This window comes from Marmota flaviventris, chromosome 17 (genome assembly GCF_047511675.1).
Source record: "Marmota flaviventris isolate mMarFla1 chromosome 17, mMarFla1.hap1, whole genome shotgun sequence".
Classification (NCBI taxonomy): Eukaryota; Metazoa; Chordata; class Mammalia; order Rodentia; family Sciuridae; genus Marmota; species Marmota flaviventris.
The window spans coordinates 12,126,083-12,149,088 of NC_092514.1; the positions used below are offsets into that span (position 1 = coordinate 12,126,083).

The window sequence follows — 23,006 nt, forward strand, 5'->3', positions numbered from 1 at the left end:
TTGTGTGGACAGGAAGAGGACGTGGAGGGTTCAGGACAGCCCCATGCCTTCAGACTGGCGTGCATGAGAGTCACCTGGGGACCCTCAGGGGCAGGAATCGTGCCCGGGTGGGATCAGCTGGCCTGGCTGTGGCACAGGAGGTGCATTGGCAGCAAGCTTCCCAATGATGAGAAAGCTGCGGATGTAAGCAGAGGAGAAATACAGCCATGGCTTTGTGTCTGCTCAGATTTTTTTTTTTTTCTTTTTCTTTTTTTTTTGCAGTGCTGGGGATGAAACCCGAGACCCTGTGCATGATAAGCCAGCATTCTACCACTGAGCCACACCACCAGCCCACCTGGGTGTATTAAGAGACAGTTCCACATTCATACCTTGATTCTCAGACCTGTGTGCTGGCTGGCTGTGTCGGGGGGTTGGGGTGGGTCATATAATAGTTAAAGCACCGTATTTCCCCTGTCACAGCCCCATCCCTTCACCATTACCAAGTTCTCCATAAACCCAGCGACTTCCAGGTGGTGTGTTAGAGCAGGTAAGTCCCACAGATGAGTGCCTGTTCCTGCAGGTCCTCTGCTGTGGATCGGGCTTTGACCAGAGCAGTCACTGGTGGGGGCCTGAGACAGGGTGGAGATACCAATGGGCAGGGCAGGCAAATTTGTACCTAGACATGGCTGTCCTCTAGTGAAGGAAAACAGCCCTTTCATGTTGAAAGAGACCTGGTTGAGCCTTCCTGGGAAATGACGCTGGGCCCAGAATTGGCCAGAGTCTGTCTGGGGCAGATGAGGAGCTTTGGGAGTGCCACCTGGTGGGCCTTGGTGAGGGAGGGCGTATGATGTCGATCCTGTTGGGCCTTATTGCTGTGCAGTGGCCATGTTCACAGGCCCCCTGAGCAAGTGAAGGGCTAAGAGAAGTAGGCCACATGCATAGGCATGCCATTTAAGTGTCCCTTGTGGGAATTCTCTGTGCTCCCACCGAAGAGGACAAAGGGAGCATGAATATAGACATCTTCATAGTATCTGCCTATGTTGAGAGGTCTGTCCATCACAAGGATGATGGGTGCTGCAGCCCACTTGCTGATTCCTGACATTTAGTGCTTTGGGATCCCAGCCAAGGAAGTGACAGTTGAGCTGGTGGGGAGTTGGTAGTTCCACACAGGACAGCATAAGCAAAAGTCCTGGGGCCGCAGAGGTCCTGGTGAGTGCTGAGGCCCAAGAGGCTGGGGAGATGAAAGACCACACTGAACCTTCACAGACTCCACCCTCAGCCACCTCAGGCCAATGGGGGTGCAGGTCAGATCACTTCCTACAGTTCAAGGACTGCCAGACTAGTTGAACTGTGTTCTAGGCACCCCTGAGAAGTTAAACCAGTGAGAGAGGGTTACGAAGGTATCATATGAATGTCAACCTGCAAAGGAACATTCTCCAGAGAGCTGTGGGCCCCATCCTTTTCACTGATGCACTGAGGGTGAAAGGACCAGGCACAGAGTTGCATCCTGCATTGGGTAGACTCTGGGGTCCAATTTCAGCCAGAGTGAACCTGAAGCCCCAATCTGGATCAATGGCTGCCTTCAAGTGTGCACACACACCCCTGAAATCACACCCATTTTACTCCAGGACCTGGGAACTCATCTGAGACAATATCCATGCAACAAATTCCCCAAGGAGAATCCAGACTATTTAAGCCCCTCCCACCCCAACTAAGCCCCTCCTACCCCATCCTGTCGCCCTCAGGAAGCAGTCAATGCCTTGGAGAGCAGGATACTTCAGGAGATGGGAGTTCTCGCTAGGGCTCTGCTCGGTCCTGAACTAGCGATTCCCCGCTGAGGCCCCCAGACCCTCATCTGGAAAAGGAGAGGAGGGGAAGGCTATCAGGAATGGTCGGAAGGTTCCCCCAACCTCTTCTTCCCTGTTCCCCTGGTTGTGGCACAAATAAGTCACAAGTGGTTAAAAGTAGGAGCCAGCAGAGCGTCCTTAGTCCATTTCTGACGCTCGTGAAGAAAGGACGTTTATAGTCTCATGGTCTGAGGTCTATAAAGACATGGTGCCAGCATCTGCCGAGCAGCTCCGTGCCACGTCTTCACGTGGTGGGCACCCCAGGGTGACGCACTGCACGTGTGCTAGAGAGCACACACTCCTAGCCCAGCCTCTCCTGCCACAGGCTCCCCACACTGCTGCCCTGGGCACCAGATATCCAGCTTGTGATCTTTTGGGGACACACACCACAGCAGCGAGGAAGTCATTTTTGTGGATTGTTAACAACTGGAAGGTCTAAAAAGACAATCCTGTCTGACCCGCAAGTCCATTCATTTCAACAACTATTTAATATTCGACATCCTGGAGGGACCAAAGCCAAAGTCCTCCCCACGGCGTAGAGGGCGCAGTCTGGCGGGCGGGTAGAAGTGGATTTGTGCTATGCTATGGAGACAGGAAGGTGTGAGGCACAGGCAGGGAGGGTGGGGAAGGGTCTTCAATGTGACCACTTTGGAGCCGAGGCCTGCAGTACCCGAGGAGCACCGGGCCATCAAGGTTGGACATTCCAGGTAAAAACACCTGGCTGGGGATGGGAAATCGGCCCGTTGGGGCACCCTGGGGAGTTCAGTGTAGTCTATCCATTGAGTCAGGAGTAGAGTGTGGGCACAGTCAGCTGTGCCTCTGTCACAGTCTGGTGCTCACTGTGAGCCAGTGGGGTGACTGCCTGGTGTCTAGCTGGAATTCGCCATGCTTCCCGTGCTAGTGTGTGCATGTGGTTTCTTCTGCCTGGTCAGAGCCTTCGTCGCTGCATGTGAGGTTTCAGCCTCCCTCATCGGTCAAGGGTTAAGTTTAACCTCTGCAGTGGAGGCCAACGACTGCACTACAGACCCCGCTGCCTGAGCTCCAGTCCCAGTTGTGGGTGTCTTTGGCAAGTCACTCAAACTTTACGGACTTGGTTTCTTCATCTATAAAATGGAGAAAATGTAAAAACTGCTAAGGGCTGGGTGTAGGGCAGGCTGGGTGTGGAACTCAGGGGACTGCTGCAAGAGTGTCTCTGTCTGTTTTCCGTTGCTAGTACACCATGCCACAGACTGGGTTTGTTGTAAAGAAAAGAGATTTTTATTTATCTCTCAGTTCTCAAGGTTCTTGGGCTTGAATCTGCTGATGGTCTCCCTGGCAGAGTCCTGAGGCAGCACACAGCAGGAACATGTGTCTATTCTGGTCTCTCTCCCTCTCATAAAGCCACCAGGATTCAGTCACAGGATCTCTAATGACCTTATCCCATAGCAACTTCCGTAGGCCACATCTCTAAACGCAAGAGTCACTCAAGAGCATAGCACCAGGGGAACTTGAAGCCACTAAAAGTAAACAGTGACTTCAAAATCCAAACCCAGCTGGATTCCTCCCTAGATGACTCAAACCCTCACCCTAAGGGACTGCAGGAGGAAGACAGGCACATTTCTTCAGTCTTTGCTCTTCTGCAGGTCTAGCCTTCAACCCAAACCTGCAAGATAAAACAGCAAGCAAAACCCATTGGGCTGGGCTGTGGCTCAGTGGCAGAGCACTCGCCTCTCACGTGTGAGGCCCTGGGTTCGATCCTCAGCACCATGTAAAAATAAACAAAGTTTTAAAAAAAAAAAGCCCTTCATCAAGAGACAAATCTATCAACAGTGGGCTCTGGTGGACCACATGCTTAAATAGATGAGGAATTTCAGCAGAGAGACACTTCAGTGGAGGGAAATGGAAATGTAAAAGAAAAAGTGGCAAGATAGAAAAAATAATATGCTTTTGATGGGCCCATGAGTAGATTCAACACAGCTGAAGAGAGAATCGGTGAACTTGAAGGTTGATGGAAAACATACAAACGGAATCACAAGGAAAAAAAAAACATATATATATATATGTATATATATATATATATATATAACAAAATAATAAGGTACCAGAACTTTGGAACAATATAAAAAAGGCACACATTACAGAGACCAGAGGTAGAGATTAGTAGCATGTGTTTTGTCTGAAATGATGCAAGTCAAAGATTAATAGAGTAACACCCTTAAGATGCTAAAAGGAAAACCACTGGTAATTTCCAATCTTACACCTAGAAAGAATATCTTTCAAAAGTAGAAAAGAAAGAAAGCCTTTTCAAACAAAAACTGAGACCAGCATTATAACATTATAAGATAGGTTAAAAGAAGTCCCTCAGATGGAAAGACTGTGCTACCAGGAAGACGCTTGGATGTTCACTAAAAAAAATGAAGATCCCTTGAAATGAAGGCAAACATAAAAGACATTTATTTTTTCTTCTGGCACTGGGAATTGAACCCACTAAGGCACATACATCCCCCGGCCCTTTTTAAAATTTTGAGTCAGGACCTCACTAAGTTGCCCAGTCTGCCCTTAAACTTGGAATCGTCTTGTCTCAGCCTCCTCCTGTAGTTGGGGTTACAGGCAGGTCCCTGCCCAGTGAGACATTGTTTCTTAAAGGTTTAATGCCTCTGAGATACTATCTTTCTAAAGCAAAAGTAGTAACAATGTCTCCTGAGTTTACAGAACTTGTAGAAGTAAAATTTAAGACAACAACAGCACAAAAGATAGGTGGGGGGAATTTATGGTCCTAAGAATCCTACCCTAAATGCAAAGAGATGCATTACTATTTGAGGATGGCTGTGATTGATTAAAGATGTCTAATGTAAACATGGCTTTTAAAGAGGCACAGACAGATCAGTGTTGCTGTGGAGTCAAGCAGAGGTTGGCAGCCCACAGTTCACATCCCACCCTCCACCTGTTCTAATCAAACAAGTTTAGTTTAGATATCACTATTATTTATTAAAATCACCCCCGTGGGCTTGCTGACTAGCTGGGGCTGCTTTTGGATTCTCATGGCAGAGTTGAGTAATTGTGGAGTAGTTGCAATGGAGACTGCATGGTCCACAAGGTCTAAGATACTCTTTTACTGATCCTTTCCAGAAAAAAAACTTGCTGAGCCCTGTGGGGTTGCAGGAGCAAGGTGGCAGTGAGGAGGCTCAGAGAGGTGAGACAATAACCCAGGTGACAATGAAGAGAATTCAAATTACAGAGGTCATGCAAATGACTGGAATCAGGATCTATTTTCAAGGTAGAAGCAACACATGGTGGGCAAAATTGACAGTATCTAGGTTTATTTCTAGCAAAGGATACTTTTCTTTTAAAAACAAAAACAACAAAAGCTTAGGCCAAGAGTCAACTGAACAAACTATACAAACAACTCTACAAGATTAATTGGGTCTGCTTGAAGTTGGATTTGGATGTTCAGCATCCTGTTTTCAGCAATCCCTCCCCCACTCCAAGTGGTTCCAGAAGCATCCTACATCCAGACCCCCCTCAGTTCAGATGAGCAGAATTTGAAAACCACAGATCAATAAGAATAGCCATCTGCACAGCTCCCAGACGTGCCTTAACACGCAATGCTACATCTCTGAGCACACACCAGTGCAGTGGTACTTGGACAAGTGTGGGTCTACAACATGACCGTGTGTAGAGGGGCGCAGCATGAGAGAGCTCACATACACCATCACGTCCTTAACCTTACTGTGTAAAGGTGAAAGACCCCAGCCCAATAACTTTAGGCCCAGTAATAAATCACCAGGGCTTGCTTCCGCACCTGCACAGACATCAGATGTATTTTTCAGAGAATCAGTTAAGTGTAACCGATTAAGAAAGGACAGGATGGTTGGGAAAGGAGCCGGCACGGTTGGGCAAACGGGATCATACAATGAAAAACCATACAATGAATAACAAATGGTTTTTATGTGGTTTTTCCAGAAACCTATAGTGAAAAACAAGTTTACCCTTTAAGTGACCTATATGCTGGATTCAAAAGAGCCAATGAGATACCTGTTACTGTGCTAGGAGGGAAACTGACCACTGTACCCTATAAAAGATCTGTACCCCAAAGCCCGGTGTGCCAGTTCACCAAAGCTCCGGCTGAGGTTTCGCTGGGCACCCGCAGGCGCCTGTGTAGCAATAAATCGCCTCTTGCTTTTGCAGCCAGTGTGCTTTTCCTTGAGCAGGGAGCCGGAGGGTCTTTCATTTTGGAGGTCCCACCGAGATCCCCCTCCCCCTCCGCGCCCCGGTTCGAGTCCCTGCCCGAGGAACGCCCGGCAACCACTGGGAGGTAAGCTGGCCAGCTCGTGTCATTTTGTGTTTCTTTTGTTCTCTGTTTGCAGTCTCCGATCGTTGTCTGTCTGTGCTCAGCGTCCGTACGATTACGCGTAGTCGCTCTGTATTCTGGGCAGCTTGAGAAGGAGGTGACGAACTCGGACTTCTCCCCTGCCACCCTGGGAGACGTCCCAGGGATCCGGAGGGCCCAATTTTTGGGGCCTCAAGTGTTTTTGAAGAGTACTCTGTTTTGGTGGGGGATGGAGTTCCTCCTCCCCCTAATCTGAATCTGATACTTTCGGTTTGTGCCGAAGCCGCGCAGCGTTCTTTGTGTTTTGTGTCCTGTCTGATTTGTATCTGTCTCCTTGCCTCTGCATTTTCTCGTTCCACCTGAGACTAACATGGGACAATCTATAACAACTCCCTTGAGTCTTACTCTTGATTATTGGCAGGACGTCCGGAACCGGGCTGACAACCGGTCAGTAGAAATCAAAAAGAAAAGATGGATAACACTCTGCACCACGGAGTGGCCAGCGTTCGATGTTGGCTGGCCGAAAGAAGGGACGTTTAACCTTGATCTTATTTTACAGGTGAAGTCTCGGGTTTTCACCCAAGGTCCTCAAGGACACCCCGATCAAGTGCCCTACATTGTTACTTGGGAAGATTTAGCCTCCGACCCACCTCCTTGGGTCGCCCCTTTCTCTCCACCTAAGCTTCCCCCCCGTTCTCCCCTTGAAGCCCCACCCCCACCTTCCGCTCCACTTATCCCGGTACCCGCACCCCCTCCTCAAACCTCTAGGCTTTATCCTATTCTAGATAAGCCCAAAAACATGACTCCAGCAGGGACAAAACCCAAGAAGGTCTTACCACCAGAGGATTCAACTCTTATAGACCTGATGACTGAAGAACCCCCACCTTACCATCCCCAACCTCTACCAGCTCCAGGTCCCATCCAGTTTTCCTCAGAAGAAGAAGAAGAAGAAGAACAAGAGGGCCCAACCGCCAATGCCCCTCCGGGCCCATCCCCCATGGTGAAGAGACTTCGCGGGCGCCGAGAACCTACCACCCCAGGGGATGCTTCAAGGGCTTTCCCCTTGCAGCAGACAGGAGGTCCTAACGGCCAATATCAGTACTGGCCTTTCTCTGCCTCCGATCTTTATAACTGGAAAACCCACAATCCCTCCTTTACCAATGACCCTGTAGCCCTAACTTCCCTGATTGAATCTATTTTAGTGACTCATCAACCAACATGGGACGACTGTCAGCAGCTTTTGCAGACTCTTCTCACTTCAGAGGAGAAACAAAAAGTTCTCTTAGAGGCCCGTAAAAATGTGCCGGGAGATGATGGGCGCCCTACCCAACTCCCAAATTTGATCAATGAAGCTTTTCCCTTAACTCGACCGGATTGGGATTATAATACTGATGCAGGTAGGAACCACCTACGTCTCTATCGCCAGTTACTCATAGCGGGTCTCCATGGAGCAGGGCGACGGCCCACCAATTTGGCCCAGGTAAGACAAACCACCCAGGGTTCAGAGGAAACTCCGACCGCATTCCTAGAGAGACTAAAAGAAGCCTATCGGAGATACACTCCTTTCGACCCCGATAGTGAGGATCAGAAGGGAAACGTATCTATGGCTTTCATTTGGCAATCCGCTCCAGATATTAGGACCAAGTTGCAAAGGTTAGACAACCTACAAGACTTTACTCTAGCAGACTTATTGAAGGAAGCAGAAAAGATTTTTAATAAGAGAGAAACCCCAGAGGAAAAGGAAGAAAGGATCAGAAAAATGCAGGAAGAAAGAGATCTTAAGTTTAGAGAAGAATTAGAAAGGAGAGAAAGAGAAAAAGATCGAAAGCATAATAAAGAATTAAGTAAGATATTGGCCACTGTAACTCAGGCAGGACAACGAGGAGATAAAACAGGTAGGGAAAGGGAACGAAGCAAACCCCGTGTAGACCGGGACCAATGTGCCTACTGCAAGGAGAAAGGACATTGGGTTAAGGACTGTTCAAAGAAACCCCCCAATACCCGAAGAGGTACAAACCGGACCCCTCAATTATTAGCCCTGGATGAAGATTAGGGGAGTCAGGGCCAGGAGCTCCCCCCTGAGCCCCGGGTAACTTTGCAAGTAGGGGGGCAACCTGTAACCTTCCTAGTAGATACTGGAGCCCAACATTCGGTGTTAACACGAACGCCAGGACCCATGAGCCACAAAACGACGTGGGTCCAAGGCGCCACTGGAAGCAAGCCGTACCGATGGACCACCAAGAGGGAAGTGCACCTTGCTACAGGTAAAGTTTCCCATTCGTTTCTGCATGTGCCTGATTGTCCGTATCCACTACTAGGAAGAGACTTATTAACCAAGTTGAGAGCTCAAATCTATTTTACAAATGGGGGTGCCTCCGTTACGGGGCCAAATCAGGCCCCCTTACATGTACTAACTTTCAAATTAGAAGATGAATATAAACTTTTTGATAAACCTCCTGTATCTGATAAAGACATAAATTATTGGCTTAAATCCTACCCGGAGGCCTGGGCTGAAACCGGTGGAATGGGAATGGCTAAACAACAACCTCCAATAGTCATTCACCTAAAAACCACTGCTACTCCCGTGAATATTAAACAGTATCCCATGACAAGAGAAGCTTACCAAGGTATCAGGCCACATATTAAACGCCTCCTAGACCAAGGCATTCTAACCCCTTGCCGATCGCCCTGGAACACCCCATTGCTACCAGTTAAGAAGCCGGGGACAAATGATTATAGGCCTGTCCAGGACTTAAGAGAGGTAAACAAAAGGGTGGAAGACATCCACCCCACGGTGCCTAACCCCTACAATCTCCTCAGCACCTTGCCTCCCACCCATACTTGGTACACCGTTCTAGACTTAAAAGATGCCTTTTTCTGTTTGAGACTGTGCCCTCAAAGCCAGGCCCTCTTTGCATTTGAATGGAAAGATCCCGATGAAGGGGTCTCTGGTCAATTGACCTGGACCAGACTGCCACAAGGATTCAAGAACAGCCCGACACTCTTCGATGAAGCCTTACATCAGGACCTGGCCGATTTCCGCGTAAGACACCCCTCCTTAATTATGCTCCAATATGTAGATGACATCCTGTTGGCTGCAGCCACCGAGGAGGATTGCCTTACAGGTACGGAGACATTATTGCGAACTTTGGGACAGTTGGGGTACAGGGCATCGGCTAAAAAGGCACAAATCTGTCAGACAAAAGTTACTTACCTTGGCTATGAACTTCATAATGGCCAACGATGGCTGACCACAGCCAGAAAAGAAACTATCTCAAGCATACCAACTCCCCAGAACCCTAAACAACTACGGGAATTTCTGGGCACAGCAGGTTTCTGTAGACTTTGGATTCCTGGGTTTGCTGAGAGAGCGGCCCCCTTATACCTGCTAACCAAACAAAGCAACCCCTTTACCTGGACAGAGGAGCACCAATTGGCATTTGATCATATTAAATTGGCCCTTCTGTCAGCCCCCGCTTTAGGCCTACCAGACATTACCAAACCTTTTGATTTGTTTGTGGATGAAAAGCAGGGCTATGCTAAAGGAGTCCTAACCCAAAAACTGGGACCCTGGAGGCGTCCTGTAGCCTATCTGTCCAAGAAATTGGATCCAGTGGCGTCAGGATGGCCACCATGTCTTCGAATGATAGCAGCAGTGGCAATCCTAATTAAGGATGCCACTAAGCTAACTTTGGGACAGCCATTAACTTTGTTAACCCCACATGCCATCGAGGCAATAATTCGCCAACCACCTGACCGCTGGGTGTCCAACGCCCGACTCACCCATTACCAGTCCTTGCTGCTGGACGCGGACCGGATTCAGTTCGGCCCCATGGTCACACTGAACCCAGCAACCCTCCTGCCGCTTCCTGGAAAAGCAAATCCCCACAACTGCCAGCAGATTCTTGCAGAAACACAAGGAACCCGACCAGACCTCACGGACCAACCTATGAAAGATGCAGAACTGGTCTGGTACACTGACGGGAGCAGTTATTTGCTCAATGGGGAACGGCGAGCAGGAGCAGCCATCACCACCGAATCTGAGGTAATCTGGGCGAGTGCATTGCCGGGTGGAACCTCAGCTCAGCGGGCAGAACTGATAGCTCTGACACAAGCCTTAAAGTTGGCTGAGGGAAAGAAGCTAAATGTGTATACGGACAGTAGATATGCCTTTGCCACTGCTCATATACACGGGGAAATTTACAGACGGCGAGGGCTGCTAACTTCAGATGGGAAAGAAATCAAAAATAAGACTGAAATATTGGCCTTACTTAAAGCTCTATTTCTGCCTAAAAAGTTAAGTATCATGCATTGCCCAGGCCATCAAAGAGGAGATACTCCAGAGGCCAGGGGAAACAGATTGGCAGATGAGACAGCCAAAGAAGCAGCCCAGGGGCCTCAACTCTTGGTAATGACTTTATTGCCCCAACGGGCTAATTCACAACATGATGACTGTGAGGATAAATGGGTCTATGAGGACCAAGATCTGGATATCATACAGAAGCTACACGCCTCTTACAACCCAGAGGACCATACCTGGGAATATCAGGGAAAAACCATAATGCCCCTTAAGAATGCAAAAAAATTAATAAAATCATTACGCAAACTGACACATCTTGGGGCTAAAAAGATGAAAGAACTCTAAGAACGTGGAGAGGGTACTCTATATCTTCCAAATAGGGATCGACTCCTCCAGCGGGTTGCAGAAAATTGTCAGGCATGTGCCCAGGTAAATGCTGGTAAAGTCAAACTTGGGACAGGAGTCTGGGTTCGAGGACATAAACCCGGGACACATTGGGAAATAGATTTTACTGAAGTCAAACCTGGTATGTATGGATATAAATATCTTCTAGTCTTCGTTGATACTTTTTCCGGATGGGTAGAAGCGTTCCCCACCCGACATGAAACTGCCAAAACCGTTGCTAAGAAGCTATTGGAAGAAATTTTTCCAAGGTATGGGGTACCCGGGACAATTGGGTCGGATAATGGGCCTGCCTTCGTCTCCCAGGTAAGTCAGGCGGTGGCCAATTCGCTGGGGATTAATTGCAAGCTACATTGTGCATATAGACCCCAAAGCTCAGGGCAAGTAGAAAGAATGAATAGAACAATCAAGGAGACTTTAACTAAATTAACGCTTGAAACTGGCACTAGAGACTGGGTACAACTCCTACCCTTAGCTTTATATCGGGCCAGAAATACTCCTAGCCCTCAGGGACTAACCCCATTTGAAATCCTATATGGTGCCCCACCACCTGCTGTTAATTTCTATGAAACTGAAATCTCTGCCTCCCTCACCCCATCTGTGCAGACTCATTTGCGTGCACTACAACTGGTCCAGAACGAGGTCTGGAAGCCATTAGCAGCGGCATATAAAGAAGAACACAAAACCCCTTCGGTGCCACATCCCTTCAAAATCGGGGACACCGTCTGGGTACGCAGACATCAGAGCAAGAACCTCGAACCTCGGTGGAAAGGACCCTACACTGTCCTGCTGACCACCCCCACCGCCATCAAGGTGGACGGTATTGCTGCTTGGATCCACGCTTCCCACGTGAAAACTGCTCAGCCGTTAAAATCAGCCGACACCTATCAAGAATCGGGATGGAAGTTACAACGTACCCAAAACCCACTAAAGATAAGACTTACGCGCTGTTAACCGCCTTTGCTCTTTGCTTTGCTCCCCTTGTCTTAGGTAGTAACCCCCATACCCCCATGAAGTTAACCTGGCAGGTATACTCTCAAACTGGGGAGATTGTTTGGTCTATAACAGCAACCCATGCTCCTGGCACCTGGTGGCCCACACTTACCCCGGATTTTTGTCAACTAGCCACTGGACTAGAAACATGGGACATTCCGACCCAGTCACATCAACATCTCAGTCCGGTTATGGTCCCAGCCTCTGCCAATCCAGGGTGCTCTATCCCGACTGCTAGATGCTGGCTAGCCCAAGCGGACTTTTATGTCTGCCCCCGGGATGGTAGAGATAGAGCCCAGGCATACAAATGTGGGGGGCCTGAAGCATACTTCTGCTCCTCCTGGGGCTGTGAAACCACAGGAGATGCATACTGGAGCCCCACCTCAAACTGGGACCTCATTCAGGTAGCCAAAAACTTTACTAACCCTAACCCAGACCCCCTTACTTGCTACTCTCGAAGCCAACAATTTAATTCAGGCAAGTCTCTACCCCTTAAGATACAATTCACAGACAAAGGCAGAAAGACTATTGATCCCTGGCTTACTGGGAGAACATGGGGACTCAGATGGTATATGATTGGATACGATCCCAGTGTCACTTTCAGAATCAGACTATCCCTAACCCCAGCTATGATTAGCCCGATAGGACCTAATTCTGTATTAGAAGACCAAAGGATCCCCTCGCTGCCCAAACAGCCCCAAAGCTCACAGAAGTTTCCCACAACTTATTCCCCTGAGCCCACTCACCCTGGGACCGGAGACCGGCTATTAAGATTGATTCAAGGAGCCTTCTATGCCCTCAATGTCACCGACCCAAATCGTACCCAAGATTATTGGTTGTGTCTCACCTCCAGCCCACCCTATTATGAAGGGATAGCAATTAAGTCCAACTGGAACAGTAGTACAAACCCTGACCCTAAATGTGTATCTCTACCAAGCCATAAGCTAACCATCACCGAAGTGACAGGACAAGGGGTCTGTATAGGGAACGTACCCCCATCACACCAACATCTCTGTAATACTACCCTCCCAGTGACAGGCTCACAAAATAACTATTTGTGGGGTCCCCACGGAACTTACTGGGCCTGCAATACTGGATTGACCCCTTGTGTTTCTACGGCAGTCCTCAAAGCTCCCACTGATTTTTGCGTGTTAATACAATTATGGCCTAAAATATCATATCTAGGGTCAGACTATGTCCTAGGACACCTTGAGGGACAAAAACGATACCCTAGAGAACCCATCAGCATGACCGTAGCTCTACTACTAGGAATTGGAGGAATAGCAGCCGGAATAGGGACAGGAACTGCCGCGATAATGCAAGGTGACCAATTATTGCAACTACAGGCAGCTATGAATGAGGATTTAACTGCAATGGCCAGGTCTATCACAGCCCTCGAGACATCTCTCTCCTCCCTCTCGGAAGTTGTGTTGCAGAATGGGAGAGGATTAGATCTGTTGTTCCTCAGAGAAGGGGGTCTTTGTGTAGCTCTCCAAGAACAATGTTGCTTTTACGCTGACCATACAGGGGTAGTCCGGGAAACTATGGAAAAGGTCACTGAAAGGCTGGCCAAAAGACAGAAGGAGTTTGAGGCTCAACAAGGATGGTTTGAACACTGGTTTAATAAATCCCCATGGTTAACTACTTTGCTATCCACCATAGCGGGACCTTTAGTTATTCTGCTGATAATCCTAACGTTTGGACCCTGCATACTCAATAGATTGGTGCAATTCATGAAAGAGAGACTTTCTGTAATCCAGACTATGGTTCTAACTCAACAATACCAGTTGCTTAAACAACAGACAGGGTCACAAACGAGCTTAATCCAAGAACCTGAGCAAGCAGGACAATGGATATAAGATTCTATCCATGATAAAGAAAAAGGGGGGAATGAAAGACCCCAGCCCAATAACTTTAGGCCCAGTAATAAATCACCAGGGCTTGCTTCCGCACCTGCACAGACGTCAGATGTATTTTTCAGAAAATCAGTTAAGTGTAACCGATTAAGAAAGGACAGGATGGTTGGGAAAGGAGCCGGCACGGTTGGGCAAACGGGATCATACAATGAAAAACCATACAATGAATAACAAATGGTTTTTATGTGGTTTTTCCAGAAACCTATAGTGAAAAACAAGTTTACCCTTTAAGTGACCTATATGCTGGATTCAAAAGAGCCAATGAGATACCTGTTACTGTGCTAGGAGGGAAACTGACCACTGTACCCTATAAAAGATCTGTACCCCAAAGCCCGGTGTGCCAGTTCACCAAAGCTCCGGCTGAGGTTTCGCTGAGCACCCGCAGGCGCCTGTGTAGCAATAAATCGCCTCTTGCTTTTGCAGCCAGAGTCTCTATTGTGCTTTTCCTTGAGCAGGGAGCCGGAGGGTCTTTCAAAGGCTCCTAAGAATAGCTAGGCCACTCAAGGTTTAAATGCTACTGAAACTGTAGGTTTAAATGCTAATTTTAAAAATGGATACAAAAGGAAAAGTCTCCTGCTGGGGTTCAGCAAGACGTTTGCTACCTCAGCTCCAGATGCCCTTCAGGCCTGTGCTTGGGTGTGCACGCACACACACACACTCACATATACACATACACGCTGTCCTTTCATGGCCTCACCAAAGGGGCATGGGAGAGAATTTGTTGTTTGTGAAAGAACTCAAGACACTCAAGTCCCTGCTTCTCAGGTACTGAGGGCACCCATCTTCTCTGCAGACCATTCTTCCATCTTTCTGAGCTCTCTCTCTCTTAAATGAGCCAGCCCCACCAGCTCTCTGGGAAGACCGTCAGAGCCCCCAGGTCCCCCGGCAGCTGCACTGGGCCGAGTCGGAGCCAAGGAGAGCAAGGGGTGGATGCCTGAGCTCTTCAGATAGAAGGACACACCGAGACCCCGGAGGAGAGGGAAAATGTTTATTTTACAGGGAAAAGGTCTCTTGGAGCCGCGACCAGCATGCACAGATGACTTTATTGCGTGTGTGTTTAGGTGACGGCGACTTACGGTTTGCACGGAACGGGGGATAAAGGATGTCCATGTCCGAGTTCTGGCACCTGTCCCCTCTCCTCTTTCCTCTGTCTGTCCTCCTCCTCTCGATTTCTCTCTCTCTCTGCCCCATTCCCTGCCGGTCGCTCACTCCCTTCATAGTCTCTTCATTTCTTCCTCTTATCTCCCTCCTCGTCTCCCTGCGTCCTGGTCACCCAGCTTTCATTCACCGGGGACCCCGTCCAGGGCGGGCGCGCACACGACACCAAAACAGCCGTTGGTGGTGGCGTGCGCGCAGGGCTGCGGGGCGGCCGTTCCCGCGTGGTGCACCCCGCTGTCCTGGCCCGCAGCATCCGGAGCCTGCAGCGCGCCTGCGCTCTCCTGGGTGGGCGCCCTGCGCTCCGGGAAGCAAAAGCTGCACGTCTCCACCGGCTCGGGCGGCGCGTCCGCACAGCTGCCAGCCTCCATCGCGGGGTCTGCGGGGACAGGAGAGGACGTCGGCTGGGGGCGACACTACCCTGCACTGCTCTACCCACCCCAGGCCCGCCGGGACTCCAGAAGTGTCCCCTAATCTAGGAACTAAGAGCCACCCCAGGCTCGCCCCTTTGGCACTCGGCTTTCAAATCTTAGCTCTCACTTAACGCGCCCCCCCCACACCCTTACACATCTATGCCCCCCACACACACACACCCACAGGGTGCGCCCCCCAACCCATTAGCTCAGAGAGCCTGCGTGCCCGTGTCCCATACCTGCGCTCTCTCTTTCTGCCTAGCCATTTTAACCAAGATGTTACCAAGATACCATAGGGATGTGTCCCAGACTTCTACCTATTAAGACCTGGCAAACACATCTGCATCCATTAGCTGGCATAGATAGGGCTGGGGATGGAGCTCAGTGGAAGAGCACGTGCTTAGCACGTATGTGCAAGGCCCTGGGTTCAAACCCCAGCACGGCGAGGGGAGGGGCGGGGACCCTAATTCAGAAGCAGGCAGTGACCAATGTGCGAGTCTGGTCGCACAAGCAGTAAAGAGGACGAGGACCCCGGTTTCATGCACTTACCGTGGGAGGACTTGTTCCGGGTTCTGCACCGCCCTGCCCTGGGCTGGCTGGAGAGCCGACCTCCCCTCCTCTTGAGGAAGCAGGCGACGGCCACCAGGAAGCAGCAGAGTATGGTGCAGAGGCACAGCCCCAGCGTGCTGTAGATCAGGACCAGCTGGTCGGCGCTCAGCTTGGGTCCTACGAGGACTGCAAGACAAGTGCACCGACCTTGAGTTCAGGAGGGGAACCCACTCCCCAAGGCCCTTCTCGGATGGCCAGCAGCCATCCCAACCCCTCCCCCACCCCAGCCACCCTCAGCGCCCCTTCCTGACATGTCCTTCTTTCCCCCTCAAGCACTCCATGTGACGGTCACCAAGTTCCAGCTAGCTGCCCTCCTGTCTGACTCGTGGAGAGGTGGGGTTCCTTTCCTGACCCCAGGCTTGGCTAACATGCTCTCTGGGTCCTGAAGGAAATTGATATCCTCTGCCCCACACTTCTTCCAAGACTTCAAAACTGAACACTTGGCCCTATCGCTTGTCTCCGCGTGCTAGGGAGTTAGATTGGAATGGTCCCGGAGGTGGATAGATGTGCGGATGACAGCGCAGGAAGAGAGTCTCCATCTCTTCTGCACCTGGCCCCTCTTCCACCGGGGAGCCTTCCTAGATGATTATACTTTGAGAGCAGGACCCACAAGATTACTAACCAGCCCCCCACCCCCAGCCTTGGGATACCAGAGAAAGACCCCGTTGCTGGGTCAAAACCCTCCTTTGACATTTTTCCTTATCCCAAGTTTCCTTCCTGGCCTTTGGAATTGGAACATGAGCTAGGTCCTGGTGTGGAAGGACAAATAGCTAGATGTAATATAGTATGCATATATTGGACTCCTGCATGCAAACTTGTGCGTAATGGGACAAGTTACCGAGCCCATTCTAGGTGCTGGGCACTTTTTTGCACAAGTATTTTCCTTCATCTTCTGACTCTACTGGATAATTGGTTGCCCCCCGTTTAAAAAAAATATATTGAGAAATAATTCATCTGCCATCCAATTCATCCTTTGAAAGTATACATCTCTGTGTTTTTTTTTTTTTTTTTTTTTAAGTTGTTGCCACCTTTGGATCACTGTGAATAGCACTGCTAGGGAACGTGCATGTGTGAGGCTTCCGTGGATGTGTTTTTGAATTCTCTTGGGTGTAGACCTAGGAGCTGTGTTGCTGGTTCATGCCATGATTGCTTAACCTCATCCAGAACTGCCAGACGGCTTTCCACAGCACCCCTGCGGAGGACTGCATATGTGGCATACGTTAAGGGCACCCGAGTGTCAAACTCCGCAGCCACACTCTCCTCTGCCCTGTTCCGTGGACCTCCTCGCTGGACCAGAGAGAGCCCATGCACACCTCGTCATTTTATACACCATTTTGCAGATGACAAAACTGAATTGCTAAGTGATACTGTTTGTTCCCAGTCTTAGATCTGTGACTGGGAGCAGGTCTGATGGAGTCCCAGGCCACAGGGCAGGCACTGTCCCCTCATCCTTACACACACTCTTAGAGTCAAGAGTTGAGGAAGCGACGGGGCTAGCAGGATGCTGGTGTCACCATGGCATTGACAAAGTGGAGACAGGCATTCTGGGTGAACTGGTACCACACGTGGGCCTGGGGTGCTGTCTTGTATGTGCCTAGAGCTCAGCCCAGAAGAGGGGCACCAAACCCCCCCAAGGGGGCACGCCCGAGTGCTGGCACATGTGGTCCTCAGGAGGTGGTGCTCCACCTCTGGAGACTGAGGCTCACTGTTCCCACTGGGCCCTGGGATAAAACACAAATGTCCTACTGGCTGGACCCACGGGACAGAAGCCAGCAGCCTTCACAGCCGAGACAGAATGGCAGCTACAGACAGCCACAGAGCAGAAGTGACTGCGTAATCATTCGAGGAGGAAGACCAGACATTTGCACATTTGGAATATTTCCAGCATGAGGTTTGCATAGACCGCTTTCCACAGCAGAATGACCACGGCCACCACATCGGGGCGGAGTTCCCTCCCTTCCAATCTGGGCTGAGTCCAGACTCATCTCACCCAGGAGGATGCCCTGGGGTAACCCTGTGCCAGCCTTGGCCCTACACCTGAGGCAGGCCTGGCCGCCCCTGCTTTTGCTCTCTTGGGAGACCTAAGCGTCAGAGCCAGGCTTCCAAGGTCCCCATCCCTAGCACCATCCCCTTGGTGTCCCCATGAGAGACCCCAAATGAGGCCAGCGGGAGACTTGCCCAGCTAAGCCCCGCCCCCCCAACTGCAAAAAATAGTCAACGGCTGTTATTTTCAGGGCACTAAGTTTCAGGTGGCTTTTCCATGCTGCAGTGGGCGACTCTCAAGAGCCCCTTTGTTTTTAGGGGGAGTAAAGGGCTTTTCCAGTTTCTCTGCTTTTCCTCTCTGCCCAGACCAATGGTTTCAGGTTTTCCTGGGGGAAGTGAAAAATAGTCCCTACCTAGAGCCCAGCTCAGAAGTCAGGCTTTTGAAAGCCCCTGGACTAAGAAGAGAAATGCAAATTAAAACTACCAAAAAAAAAAAAAAAAAAGTCATTTGCTACCTGTCCCCCAAGGGGTGTGGGAAAACAGGCACCTCCCTTGTTGCTAGTGCAGGTTGGCTCTTTTCAGGGCCATTTGAAACCATCTGTCACCATTTACTTTTAGTTTTTACTTGTTCAGTACTAAGGATTGAATGAACCCAGGGGCACTGTACCACTGAGCTACATCCCAAAATCTTTTTTTTTTTTTATTTTGAGACAGGGGTCTTCACGAAGTTGCTGAGGCTGGCCTCAAACTTGAGATCCTCCTGCCTCAGCCTCCTGAGTCACGGGGGATTACAGTTGTGCACCACTGTGCCCACTCATCTACCACCATTTAAAGTGTAATTTCCTGATTCCTTTGACTGCCACTCTCATGTCCCCCTACCTACACCCAGGATCACTCTACCCTGATCCCAGAGGGCAAAGGAGCTCAGTCACAAGCACGTTTTGGGAATGGAACCCAGGGCCTCACACATGCTAGGCAGGCACTCTCCTGTGAGCAAGCTTTGTCAGTGGATGTATCATTTTTTTGGCGGTGTTAGAGATTGAACCCAGGGCCTTGTGCATGCGAGGCAAGGACTCTGCCCACTGAGCTATGTCCCCAGCATCAAGCAAGCTTTGTCAGAATCGATGCCCATGGAAATCAAGCTCCAAGGAGATGGCCCCTGATTGCAGTTCCCAGATACTACCACCAGAGGGCACTGCGCACAGCTTCTGCCCTCCAGAGGGCCAGGCAGGTCCCAAGGCATAGTTCATTTCTAAGCCAATGTTTGTGAATTTCGCTTTGCTTTCTCGCCTTATGTCTGTCTTTTAAAAAAACTGTCTTCAAAGCCATCTCTCACTTAAAAATAGAATTTCCACAGCCTGCTTGCTGTCCCAGCTCCGGCTTGGGCTGTGCCTCTCAACCATATTACATATCATCCCTTAGGGGACACATAGAGATTTGGTGACCCCAGCAGGGCTGAACCGAAAACCCAGTGTGGGCCTGGCTGTTGCACTCACTAGAGGGGCAGGAAGCCGTGGTGATTTTAAGCTGGGGATCTGCGGCCATGACTGAATGCAGCTCAGTGTCTTTGAGCCTGTTTCCCTGTCTGCAAAATGGGGTCTGACGTTCTGTCTCTCAGCACCGAGATAATGCAAGTAAATGCACCAGGCCTGGGTGGGAATCCAACAAGTCACCGAGGTCCCCACACCTCCAAGCTCACTGGGCACGGGGAAGGCCCTGGGGAGAGGTGTGGGGGGGCTGGACCTGTGGGAACTCTGACACGTGTGCCTGGCTCTGGCCTCCCCTCAGGCCCAGAAGCCTTCAGGGACTTCACATCCATGTGACAGTCCACTCGGCCAGTCTCTGCTTCCTACAAGTTCTGTGTACACTGTGTGATGCTTGGTTGAGTGTTGGTGGGGAAGGGGGGTTTCCTGTGTGAACTAACAGCCTCACTTTTAGGTCACCGGGGGGGGGGGGAGGCCTTCAAATGTCCACTCTGTGAGCCATTCCCAGAGGACACCCCTTGTCCCCTGTGTGTCTAAACTTGGGAACAGATGGGATGCTGGGAGGCGGTTTCACTTTGGGTGTGTGAACTTCCACCGAAACCATTTCTAGAATGTCACGGCACCCCCCCACACTCCACTCACCTCTCTCCCTGGGGTCCCTGGATCTTTTGGGGACCCCCTTCTCCTGAGGGTGAATGTGTTCTCCTCAAGGGAGGGGAGCAGCTCTCGGCCGTGCCAAGAGGCAGGCCCAGACTCTGTCCAGGCCACGTTGCTGTTTACGGCCCCTTTGCCGGCCCTTGGGTCACATCAGTTGGCTGTTCAGCTGGCCCGGGTCACTCCAAAGTGGCTCCCAGGTCCCACAGCCTACGCCAGCTGCTGCCCTCCATCTTGGCTCTCTTCATAACCAAGTCTCCTCTTCCTCCCCTCTCCACGCGCGTCTACCCTGCGCCCTCGGCTTCTGCCCAATCTTAGCAGATCCCTGGACCTTGGCTTTAGCCGGGGGACAGAAAAATGGGAGAGTGGTCCTGCTCCCACTGGGGTAGCCCAGAACAAGGTCAGGACAAAGAGGACCCTGAGAAACTGAAAAATCATTAAAACAGCGACTAGGGACACCTATCCTGTTCTAGTCCCCAAAGTAAATGAAACCTTGAGAAGTTCTGGGACCCAAATCGTGGGAACCGCCCCCCCATCCTGGCTGGCAGTACTAAGGTCTGAGCCGAGTCTAGACGGCTCTGTCCCCACCGGGGGGCGCTGCTGAGTAAGTTAGAGGAGGCTACTGTTTTGGACTCAGCCTCCTTCTGCACGGGGTCCTCCCAGAACCAGGCTAAAGCTGGAAATGGAACCTGGGTAATGGTGGTGCGCACCTGTAATCCCCGTGACTTGGGAGGCTGAGGCAGGAGGATTGCAAGTTTGAGGCCCAAACCCGGGCAACTTAGCAAAGACCCTGGGCATGTAGCTCAGTGATAGAGTACCCCTGGGTTCAATCCTGAGTCCCAGGGAGAAAAAAAAAATTTAAAAGGGAGTCATTCACGCGAAAGAAGAAACCAAGCTAAAAGAAACTAAGCTGTTTATCTGACCTTCCAAGAAATCAGGAAAAATGAGAGAAGGGTCAGATTTTCCCAACAGCCCAGTTTCAACCAGCAGGATAAGGAAGTTCCTCCGTCTTCCACAAGGAAAGTTCACCTGCAGGAACCCGATGTGAGCCAAGCAGTTCTGTGTCTATGTCTATCTCCCCATCGTGGGTAAAAATCCAGGTTCTCCAAATAAGATGCTATCCAGAGCTCCAGCACACACAGGGTCCTGGCTGTCCCCAAGCCTGGCCTCATGGGAACAAGCCTGGTCACATGGGAATACTCATAGCTCATAGTGCCCTGGGGGATGTCTCTTTCCTCTTACGGTGCCCCCCCCACAACCAAGATATGTCCCCTCATAACCTGCACATGTGACGACAGAGTCTTGGCAGATGTCATTAAATTAAGGACCTGGGAGACTAGATCGTCCTGGACGAGGGTGGGTCCCAGATCCAATGACAAGTGTCCCCAGAAGACAGGGGAGGAGAGAGGCAGACACAGAGGAGGCCAGGAATAGAGACTGGGTTGAAGATGGGAATCGAGCCCAGAATGATGGGGCCACAAGCCCAGGAATGCCTGCAGGCTACCTGAAGCTGGAAGACGGAGAGAACCCAGCCCTGGGCGTTTGCCCTTGGGTTCTGACCTTCTGCCCCTAGAACTGTGGCTGTGTCCACCTGTGTTGTTTTGAGTCACTTGGTCTATGGAGCAAGGTCACCGCAGCCACAGGAAGCTACCCAGCTCACCTGCAAGGGCAGCTGGTTCTCATGTGCTACACACACACACACACAGCAAATGGAAAGTCACCTGAGCCTTGGGAGAGCCCCCAGGAGGGCATTATGGGTGGGGACAGTTGGGAAGGAGCAGTCCTGAAACTTCCCCAGGTCACCCAGGTCTTAGCCTCCCCTTCCCCACCTCCTAATGTCATACCTCTGTTCCACTCAGGTCCTTGTTATCTGTGGCCAGACATAGCCTCTCACTCGGGACCCTTGCTGCCATCCATGTCCCCAGAGGCAACGGGAAGATCGCCTCCCAGCCCCTTTCTGACTCTCTTGTCCAGTTGCTGCGTCCCTGCCTCGAGCCGGACACCGGCCTCCCCAGCCCAGCAAGAGAATCCCTCTGTCATCTGGCAATCACCTCTCCCGGTGCCGTCTCCAGCCACCCCTGGCTGCTAGCTGTTCTGTCTCATTCCCCCTCCTCTTTTCTCTGCAAGTCGTCATCACCAGACCTGCTAGAGAAGTGGATGATGGATCACTGCGTTCCTGTCCCCCCTAGAAAAAAATAATATGTAGATATTGGGGATTGCACCCAGGGGCGCTTAACCACTGAGCAACATCCCCAGCCCTTTCGTCAATTTTTTTATTCTGAGACAGGATCTCCACGAAGTTGCTTAGGGCCTTGCTAAAGGGGCTGAGGCTGGCCTTGAACTTGTGATCCTCCTGCCTCAGCCTCCTGAGCCACTGGGATAGAGATTAGTCTATCATTAGCGGAAGTCTCGTCTGTTGTCTCTCCCTCCGTGAGACTCTGGCCTCCCCCAGGCACGGCAGTCCTGAGTGGGCCGCCTGAGAATCTTGGAATCCATTGAGGTGGGCCTCGCAGTGCTGGGTACGGGTGGTGGGGACAGACCAACCCTTCACCTGGTGTCCTCTGCTCCCTCCCCTCCGGTAGGTCCACATCTGGGTCTGTCCCCTGTGCATGTGGCCCCGACTTCCTGTTTACAATCCACACCAGCCCGGCCCCTGCCCCGGCAGCCCACAGAGATATGAGAGGAGAGAGCAGAAGAGATCTCAGCCGCAGGCCACCAGAGAGATGCCGGGCAGGGAGGGACAGGGGACAGCAAGAGAATCACCAAGTCTCTGAGGCTCTGGGAGGGCCTGTGGTGTCCCCTGGTGACACCACGGTCCAGCCAAAGCTGCAGGGTGAGGCCCAGTAAGGCTGACCCCCCACTCCTGACCTCCCGACATGTCCTTATGCACCCCCCTACACATCCTGGGAGCTCTGGCCCTGGAGCCAAGATGAAGCCCCAAGTACCTTCTGGTGAGGGGGCT

General features: G+C 50.9%; 2 protein-coding genes across 6 annotated transcripts in view; one reads left to right on the forward strand and one right to left on the reverse strand.

Moving 5' to 3' along the window:
- The first annotated feature begins 6,170 nt into the window (after nt 1–6,170).
- LOC114084186 (uncharacterized) lies at nt 6,171–8,188 on the forward strand. Its single transcript, XM_071603530.1, has one exon. It carries the CDS (start codon nt 6,506–6,508, stop codon nt 8,186–8,188), a length of 1,683 nt encoding a protein of 560 aa, XP_071459631.1. The 5' UTR covers nt 6,171–6,505.
- A 6,529-nt stretch (nt 8,189–14,717) lies between these two features.
- Tnfrsf13b (TNF receptor superfamily member 13B) overlaps nt 14,718–23,006 on the reverse strand; it is a 28,649-nt gene continuing 20,360 nt past the window's right edge. For all 5 annotated transcript variants that reach the window (XM_071603191.1, XM_071603189.1, XM_071603193.1 and 2 more), the window contains 2 exons: nt 15,864–16,049; nt 14,718–15,280 (listed from right to left, as the gene is read on the reverse strand). In XM_071603191.1, the coding sequence (XP_071459292.1) occupies nt 15,027–15,280; nt 15,864–16,049 (440 nt within the window). In that variant the 3' untranslated portion in view covers nt 14,718–15,026. The remainder of the gene's footprint in view (nt 15,281–15,863; nt 16,050–23,006) is intronic.